Source organism: Chiloscyllium plagiosum, chromosome 30, assembly GCF_004010195.1.
Source record: "Chiloscyllium plagiosum isolate BGI_BamShark_2017 chromosome 30, ASM401019v2, whole genome shotgun sequence".
Lineage (NCBI taxonomy): Eukaryota > Metazoa > Chordata > Chondrichthyes > Orectolobiformes > Hemiscylliidae > Chiloscyllium > Chiloscyllium plagiosum.
Genome location: NC_057739.1, coordinates 47,189,142 through 47,199,141, shown reverse-complemented (window position 1 = coordinate 47,199,141; position 10,000 = coordinate 47,189,142). Strand labels below are relative to the sequence as shown.

Sequence of the window (10,000 nt, the reverse complement as noted above, 5' to 3'; positions counted from 1 at the left end):
CACAGCAATTCAGGCAGCATCCGGGGACAGGCAAAATCGACGTTTCGGGCAAAAGCCCTTCATCAGGAATAAAGGCAGAGAGCCTGAAGCGTGGAGAGATAAGCTAGAGGAGGGTGGGGGTGGGGAGAGAGTGGCATAGAGTACAATAGGTCAGTGGGGAAGGAGATGAAGGTGATAGGTCAGGGAGGAGAGGGTGGAGTGGATAGGTGGAAAAGGAGCTGGGCAGGTCGGACAAGTCCGGACAAGTCAGGGGATCGTGTTGCTGGAGGTTAGAAACTAGGGTGAGGTGGGGGAAGGGGAAATGAGGAAGCTGTTAAAGTCTACGTTGATGCCCTGGGGTTGAAGTGTTCTGAGGTGTCTGGTGGTGAGGGAATGGCGGTGGAGGAGGCCCAGGACCTCCATGTCCTCGGTAGAGTGGGAGGGGGAGTTGAAATGTTGGGCCACGGGGCGGTTTGGTTGATTGGTGCGGGTGTCTCGGAGATGTTCCCTAAAGCGCTCTGCTAGGAGGCGTCCAGTCTGCCCAATGTAGAGGAGACCGCATGGGGAGCAACGGATACAATAAATGATATTAGTGGATGTGCAAGTAAAACTTTGATGGATGTGGAAGGCTCCTTTAGGGCCTTGGATAGAGGTGAGGGAGGAGGTGTGGGCGCAGGTTTTACAGTTCCTGCGGTGGCAGGGGAAAGTGCCAGGATGGGAGGGTGGGTTGTAGGGGAGCGTGGACCTGACCAGGTAGTCACGGAGGGAATGGTCTTTGCGGAAGGCGGAAAGGGGTGGGGAGGGAAATATATCATGGTGGTGAGGTCTGTTTGGAGTTGGCGGAAATGTCGGCAGATGATTTGGTTTATGCGAAGGTTGGTAGGGTGGAAGGTGAGCACCTGGGACGTTCTGTCCATAGAAGTCTTTAGGGTTTTCCTTGATCCTATCTGCTAACGACTTCTCATGCCCCCTCATGGCTCTTCTTAGCTCTCTCTTTAGGTCCTTCCTGGCTAACTTGTAATTCTCAAGCACCCTAACTGAGCCTTCCTGTCTCATTTTTACATAAGTCTCCTTCTTCCTCTTGACAAGAGATTCAACTTCTTTAGTAAACCAAGTCTCCCTCGCTTGACCATTTCCTCCCTGCCTGACAGATATATACTTATCAAGGACACGTAGTAGCTGTTCCTTAAACAAGCTCCACATTTCAATCATGCTCATCCCCTGCAGTTTCCTTCCCTATCCTATACATCTTAAATCTTGCCTAATCACATCATAATTGCCTCCCCCCCCCGCTATAACTCTTGTCCTGCATTATATATCTATCCCTTTCCACCGCTAAAGTAAATGTAACTGAATTGTGGTCACTCTCACTAAATTGCTCACCTACCTCCAAATCTAACACCTGGCCTGGTTCATTACCCAGTACCAAATCCAATGTGGCCTAGCCTCTTGTTGGCCTGTCTACATACTGTGTTAGGAAACCCTCCTGCACTCAATGGACAAAAACTGGCTGTATCAACCAAATGGTCATGTCTCAAAAGTCTAAGGGAAGTAATCTTATATAAAATCATTGAAGACAATCTTCAGACATGGGACCTGGCACAGTAAATCAAGGGCAGTCTCCAATATCAGCCAGGGGCTACGGCATGATCACGCGACTGCTGAGGGCAGTCAGGTTTAGAGGATCATACCTCTACAATCTGGGGAGTGTGCCATTGTCAGCCTATCAATCCAGCACAACCAACATGCTTGGAAAGTTGTACTAAGTCAGCTGGAGAGTTGAAGAGTCAGGGATCTAGTCAGTCATCATTCAATTATCAAAGTTGATCGAGGGGTTAGCCACTGTCAATCTTGGGAGTCCGACCACTAAAAGTGAAAGCATTGGTGGGGGGGGGGGTTATCCTGTGAAACAAAGTTAGGGAATTAAACTATGAGCAGTGAGGCAACATGCTGGGATGAAGAGGGGATCACAATTATGAAGAGGGCAACTCAATATATAATTGGGAGAGAGACAAGAAAGGGAGAGGGGCTAAGTGTGATAAGTGGTCATCAACAGTCAGCATCAATGGGGTGTAGGCACACTATGTTTGGCATGACTCAATATGCCCGAGGGTCAGGGGCTAAAAAGTGGAGGTGAAGGGTTGAGTGGGAACATGGTTAATATCAAAGCTTAAGAGGTAGATAAGCAAGGCTACCACAAGACAGAGGATGGCCATGGGGCTTGCTGTGTGAACAGTGATCGCTTTTCTTTCCATCTTGATGCAGGAATCTAAAATATGATAGGAATGAAAATGGTTGCCACTACACTCAGAATGGGCAGGCTAAATGTTTCATTCTGAAAGGAAGGGGGCTCCACTTTCATGTGATGTCAGACCCTTCAAAAAGGATAATCTCATTCAACAGAGACATTACAAGACATTTGAAAGATATCTGTCGACACTAAATGCTGAATGTAAATCTTAGGCATTAACCTGTGTCAAGTCCAAACCTTGACCCCAAGTACTCAGAAAATGGTACCATTAATACTTGTGTCATACAAGCAATGTATTGTGGCCAAAGTAGCAAGCACCTGCCAAGGTCTCATAGCTTCTACATGGTGCTGGATCTGCTCACTTCACACCTTGGGCCATAAGAGAATATGTGGTGGCTAGAGGCTGTACCTTAATTCTTGTAGTTGCAGCTAGGAAGACATTGCTGATGATGAACAGTAAATGTATATTTACAAATGTGGGAATATATTTATAATGAAGTTTCACCCATGCCACCAATGTGCACTTATAATGTCCTCTGTTTCCTGCAATTTCTGTTTTTGTTCCTTCAACATTTGAGTTAGTTCGCCTACTGCCTCCAATAAACCTGTCAGCTGTCCTGTGCATTTCAATGAAATTCTAAATTGCCGACACCATGGAGTCCATGGGATGAGATGTCTGATCTGCGACAGTCTTCTGGGTGTTAAGGAACCAATTAAAACTGTATGCATATAATTGGTCCATCACCTATTTGTTCTTCATTATAAACTCCTGTTTCAGACTGTAAGACTATATTTATCGTTACTAATTTCTTTTTTTTACACAAGTGTTTTTTAACAATCGGTTTATATGTTCCATGTAAACTTACTCTCATCCTTATTCCCTGAGCAGCTCCCCACCCCACTTCCTTGGGTTTACTACTATTCCTAATTTCTCTTGTTAGCCATGGTCTGGCCATATTTTCCATTTTATATTTTTTGCCAGACTGGGATGAATAACTTTTGCAGTTCACCCATGTGCTCTTTAAATATTTGCCGATGCCTACCAACTACCATCCCTTTCAGTAACAATCTCCAATTTATCGCCCTATATACTATCGTAATTTCCTTTATTTAAATTCAGGATCCTAGTCTCGGAAACAAACGTTATTCTTCATCTTCGGGCAACACGGGTGGTAAGCACTGCTACCTCACAGCGCCAGGTTCACCCAGGTTCAATTCCAGCCTTGGGCAACAACCTGTGTGGAGTTTGCACATTTTCCTTTGTGTGGGTTTCCTCCAGGTGCTCCAGTTTTCTCCTACAGTCTAAAGGCATCCAGATTAGCTAAATTGGCCATGCTAAATTGCCAGGGATGTGTTGTGTAGATTAGGTGGATCATTCATGGAAAATGCAAGATTACAGGGAATAAGGTGGGGGTTGAGTTTGGGTGGGATGTTCTTTGGAGGGTCGATGTGGACCTGATGGGCCGAATGGCCTGCTTCCACACCGTAGGATTCTATTCTATCATAATGAAGCATTTTATCTGATCTTGGTTACACTTCTCTAAAGGGCCCACACATAACTAGATCACCAATTATTCGTTCCTCATTCCACAATACCCAGTCATGGATGGCCTTTGCTCTAGTTGGTTCCTCAACATATTAATCAATAAAACGATCCGATACAAGAATTCCTTCTCTATGGTGCTGTCCTGAGTTACATACCTAATTTACATGCAGATTGAAATTGCACATCATCACCTTTATAACTTTTTAATGCCTTCCCCAATACTACTACTTCTATATAACAACCACTACTAATATTTTCTGCTCATTGCTGAATTTGTACAGACTGTATCTCACCAGAGCTATTGTCCTTCATCACAATTGTATTAATTTCCTTTTTAATCAGCAGTGCTACCTCACTTCATTTTCCTTTTTGTCTTTCCTTTCTAAAAAAAATGCAAAATTTTTAGTCACCCTGCAGTAATGCCCACTATATCATACCCATTTAGACCCAAGACTAACTCATCCATTGTAATGCAAAACTCTGTGTAATAATGCAAAAGGCCTTAAGGAATGTCTTTTTAATATTCTTAGTTCCAATCACTGTGGCCCTGCTCAATTCTAGATCTTGATTTCTCTGCCTATCACTATTAATTTCCAAAATAGTACTGAAATTTTCTGCTCCAGAACTTGCAGCATCTCTAACCAAACTGTTCCAGTACAGCTAAATTACGGCATCCACCCGACAATGTGGAAACTTGTCCAGGCATAACCTGCACATAAAAAGTATGACAAATCCAACTCATCAAAGTAACTTTCCCTCAGTCCACTCTTGATCTCGGTATGGAAGGTATCATTAATAACGCAATCAAGCAGCATAAGGTCAGCAATAACCTCCTTGCTGATGTTCAGTTTGGGTTCTGCCAGAGTCATTTAGTTCCTGGTGTCATTATAGCTTGGTTCAAACATGGTCAAAACAGCTGAATTCCAATGATGAGACGAGCCCTCGATATTAACGCTGCATTTGAATGAGTGTGGCATCAAGGAATTCTAACAAAAAGGTGAAGTCAAAGAGAGTTGGAGGAAAGCTCTCCACTGGCTCACTTGTCATACTTTGCACAGAGGAGGATGGTTGTGATTGTTGGAGGTCAGCTATCTCTGGTAAAGGACATCTCTGCATGGGTAGTGCCTTAGGCATAACCAACTTCAGCTGTTCCATCAATGGTCAGAAGTGGGGACGTTCATTGCTGATTGCACAATGTTCAGCACCGTTAGCAAGGGTGGCTCAGTGGTTAGCACTGCTGTCTCACAGAGCTAGGGACTCTGGTTCGATTCCAGCCTTGGGCAACTGTCTGTGTGGAGTTTGCACATTCTCCCCGTGTCTGTGTGGGTTTCCTCCCAGAGTCCAAAGATATGCAGGTCAACTGAATTGGCCATGCTAATTTGCGCATTACATTAGGTGCATCATTCGGAGGGAATGGGTCTGGGTGGTTATTCTTCGGAGGGTCGGCGTGGACTTGTTGGGCCGAAGGGCCTGTTTCAACAATGTAGGAAATCTAATCTAAACTCTTCAGCTACTGAAGCAGTCTATGTTGAAACACAGCATGACTCGGACTATATCCAGACTGGTGTTGAAAGGTGCCAAGTAACATTCATGCCACACAACTGCCAGACAATGAACATCTCCCGTAAGAGGCAATGTTACTACTACCCCTTAACATTCAATGGCTTATCATCATTGAATTCCCGCTATCAATATCATAGAAGTTACCACTGACTAGAATTCAACTGGATTTGACACAGTGGCTACAAGAGCAGGTCAGAGAATAAGAATTCCTAATAGGAAGCGAGTAATTCACTTCTTTCACTATCCAAGATCTATGTCGTATAAGTCAGATATAATGGAATATTCCCCACTTGCCTGGATGGGTGCAGCTCCAACAACACTGAAAAAAGCCTGCCACCATCCAGGACAAGGTAGCCTATTTGATTCGCATAATCACCACAAGCATCCACTCCCTTTGTCACTGATGCTCACTAGCAGCAGTGTGTGCTAACTGCAAGATGTATTTCAGAAATTCACCAAAGATCCTTAGACAGCACCTTCCAAGCCCCAAAACACTTCCATGTGGAAGGACAAGGGCAGTAGATACATGGAAAAACTTACACCTGCAAGTTGCCCTTCAAACTACCCACCATCTCGACTTGTGATATATCACCATTCCTCCAGTGTTGTTGAGTCAAAATCCTGAAATTCCGTTCCTAGTGGTACTGTGGGGCTATCTTTGGCACATGGACAACACTGGGTCAAGAAGGCAGTTCATCAACACTTTCTCAAAGGCGACTAGAACGGGCAATAAATGTTGGCCGAGCCAGTAAAGTCCACACCCCATTTGTACATTGAAAATATCAAAAGCTGTGATATATCTTTTTTCTGGCAACATATATGTCAATATTAACATTAATTTATAGAATTTCTTTGAAATCCTTATTCAGCACCCTTTAAACGATATTATTGCCTCTGTATCAATAACCATATGTATTAAAGCATTCCATGGACTGAATTCTATTCATGTATGTCAGCAGGATTGAAAGTAGGATTACTCGCAAAATCCAACAAGTCTTCCCTGACCAGGTGAGAATCTGTGAATGCAATGCGTGGGGAGGTAGTGGAGGCTGAAAACCTTATAAACATTAAAAAATCTTTAGATGAGCACTTCAAATATCATAACATTCAAGAATATGGGGCAAGTGCAGGAAATTGGGATTAGTACATCTTTAGTGGTAGTTATGTCAGTTTTGATCCCCTCCTTGATCCTGCAGAGCTAAACAGCTACAGCCAATCAGATTGGATGGCAGTTCCCTCATACACAACTCCATCTTGAGATAGGGACAGAAGTCTTGCCTTATAAAGCAATCAATTTTGTTCCTAAAAGTTAAAGTGATGCGTGGCAACCATTGGTTTTGTGAGCAGGCTCACCAACAACTTCTATATTGGAGTGGGACAGCAGGAAGACACACAAGGCATTATATTAAAACAATTTTCAGTGAGACATTCGGTCTAATTTTCCATTAATAAATTTCAATATTGTTCCCATTACATTTATATCTAAAACAAGTTATACAAAAGGGAAACGAAGATAAGTTTTTATGCTGACCCGATATGTAGTGACCACCCAAATTCTATTAATCTAAAAAATCTTTTGTTTCTGTTCACTAGTTATTTATCCACTCATCAGATACACTCCTTTTAATACCATGTGCGGCCAATGGTTGTCACAAATCAATTCACGGGAGGTTTAAACACAGTTTGAGAAATCAATTGCTTAAACACAAACATGGGAAAGGATAATATATTAAAAAAACTGATAACTCACCTTGGTTGACATTCTCTTCCAACACAAAATTCATGAACTGGTTCTGGTCGAGTCACAGAATCACAATATGAATCATCAACTTCAATGCCGTCATAACGAACACACAATGCATAAGAAGTCGATACTCCTGCACATAGTAAACAATTGTTCAAATAGGGACATATTACGTGTAACTGCATTTTGCTTTTAATCCCATCCCATGGATTATAAAATTATAGAACATAGAACAGTACAGCACAGAACAGGCCCTTCAGCCCAAGTGGCAGCAGATAGTCACACTATCACCTCTGGTTATCTGGCAATTAATTAAGATAGTATTTTGCCGTCTGATCACAAGATATTTTGAGTTGCAGCATGCTTTGATTACATGCCAATGGAGACATGACTAAAACCTACCCTGGAGAGTTGACTATAAATGGATTTCAACAGATTTTGTCACTACTTTGCTTTGCCACTGAATGGAAATACCAAATGCACATTGCTGCACTACCTGCTGATTTCCTAACAACAATGCAAATTTTAATGCCTTAAATACAGTTACAAATCCCAAGGTATCTCACTTAAGAAAGCAGAGCACACAATATTAGGAGGGATGATCAACATCATTGTTGAAAATTCTTTGGCATGGACTTAGTCGTAAACTCTAACATCACAGAAGAGACCCTTTGACCCTGGATCATTGAATGGCTGCAGCACTAAAGGAGGCCTATTGACACCCTGTACAGATACCAGCTTCTTGAAATAGCAACTCAGTTAATTTCATTCCCTCACATTTCACCCCGAGCATTGCAAACATTTCTTCTTCAGTTTCACTGCTGAAAGCCAAGATTGAACTTGCCTCCACTATACTGTTAGGCCATATGATCCAGAATCCTATAGTCTGATATTTCAGTGCAACACTGAGAGTATGTTGCATTGTTGGAGAGACCATCCTTTGTTCGAGTTGAGACATAAGGTTAGATGTTATTCTCATCAAGTCTGTAGCAATTTTTACTGACTCAGGAAGAATTCTCCCAACTGAGCTAAGATGACTTCATAAAGAATGTTACTGAAACTGACCAGGTATATTGGTACTTAGGCAGCTTAGAAACTAAGACCCTGTCTGCATTTTTCATGTAGACACAACTTTTGAATTTTCCATACTGAGAACATGAAGGTGAGTCGATTTGATAGAATGAGAATGGCAGTACCTTGGATGAATTGGTATTATAATTGTGTGCATTTCACAAACAATGAAGAATACATTGAAAAACTTGAGCCTCAGGGTAAATGAAGCATAAATTAAGTTTTTTTTTTGTAAATATATTTATTAGCAAATTTTTTTAACTTTACAAACATATAAAATTATTGAAAAATACAATCAATAACAAATATCAGTATTATAAAATGAAAAAAAAACACAAGTTACAATACTACAGTCTACTAACTGCTAACCTACCCTATAATACAAAACAAACCCTAACACTGTGTAAAGCAACACCAAAAAAAGAAAAGCAAAAAAAAATTTTAAAAACCCCACAAAATACAGAACAGCTATGCTCGATGCAAAGCTCCCAAACAAAGGAACAGGAGCATTGTATATATAACTGTATTAACTCAGGAGACCCCCTCCAGGGCCCAGGGCTTGACAATTCGAACCATCATGGTTAAACAAACGCCCTTGTTAAGGTAACTGACAAATCTATATCCAAAAAACTCAAGTAGGGCTGCCATATCTTACAAAAATAGTCTGTTGTGTGGTACACCATATTTGTAAAATAGTCCATAATTAATTTCTGACATTCCAGCAAGCTTGGTGGGTTCTTAGACACCCAATTCTTCACAAAATTCTTCCATGCACAGTATGCAAGAATATTAAGTAGTTTCTTCCCATGCCCTTCTAAAGATGGTAAATTTGATAGACCTAAGCGGAGAGATATCGGGTCTACTTTGACTTCAGTCCTCAATCCCCTCCCTATCTCTCCCGCCACGGCACTCCAGTAAACACGGAGCCTGTGGCCTGTCCAGAAGCAATGGGTAAGAGTACCTACACTTATTTTACATTTGGGGCACATTGAAGATGCCCCTTTTTAAAACTTCGCCAGATGGTCTGGTGCCAGATGAGCCCTGTGCAAAATTTTTAACTGCGTAGCGCATGTCCTATTACAGATTGAGATCTTTCGATTATTCTCCCATATGTTCTCCCACGTTTCAGAAGAGACCTCCACTCCTAACTCTTGCTCCCAGACATCACGTAACCGGTTAATATCCTGCCAGGCCATGCCACCTAGCAGGCAATAGAGGGCACTAACCGAAAGGGTGCTTGTGGAATGTAGCAACAACCTCTCTGTATCGGACTTATAGGGCTTAGTGAGAAGCGTAGTCTTCTTCTGGATGAAATCCCTAACCTGTAAAAAACGGAAAAGGTCTCTGCTGGGCAACCTGTATTTGAGGCTCAGTTGCTCAAAAGACATCATAACCTCCACCTCAAACAAGTCTCCCAAACTCGGAACTCCTCTCGCTGCCCATAGTTTGAACCCTGAGTCCATCATTCCTGGTCGGAACCCTGGCATGGCAACTATAGGTGTAAGTGGCGAAGTCTTGGATAAGCAACCCTCACTCTGACGCTTCGCCCTCCATGCCCTGACTATACTAATGACAATGGGGTTCCGGCAGTGGTCCATAACTGTCCTCATCTTATCCATGAACAACAGGTTAATAAGAGGGCACTTTGCCTGGGAGGCCTCAATATCCAGCCATATTGAGTTTGGATCGTTACCTACCCAATCACAGACAAAGGACAGCAGGGAACTCAATTGATACCTCCTGATGTCTGGGATCAACTCCTCCCCCTCCTTGAGGCAACTGCAATTTAGTAAGTTTGATGAGGGGCCGGCCACGATGCCAGACAAAGGAACCAAACCATCCCATA

At 42.5% G+C, this 10,000-nt stretch overlaps 1 protein-coding gene across 1 annotated transcript in view; it reads right to left on the bottom strand.

Annotated features, from left to right (window-relative positions):
- The window catches only part of adamtsl2 (ADAMTS-like 2), a 251,356-nt gene that overhangs the window by 89,058 nt on the left and 152,298 nt on the right, over positions 1 to 10,000 (bottom strand). Inside the window, exon 16 of the mRNA XM_043719728.1 lies at positions 7,090 to 7,216. Coding sequence (XP_043575663.1) covers positions 7,090 to 7,216 — 127 coding nt within the window. The remainder of the gene's footprint in view (positions 1 to 7,089; positions 7,217 to 10,000) is intronic.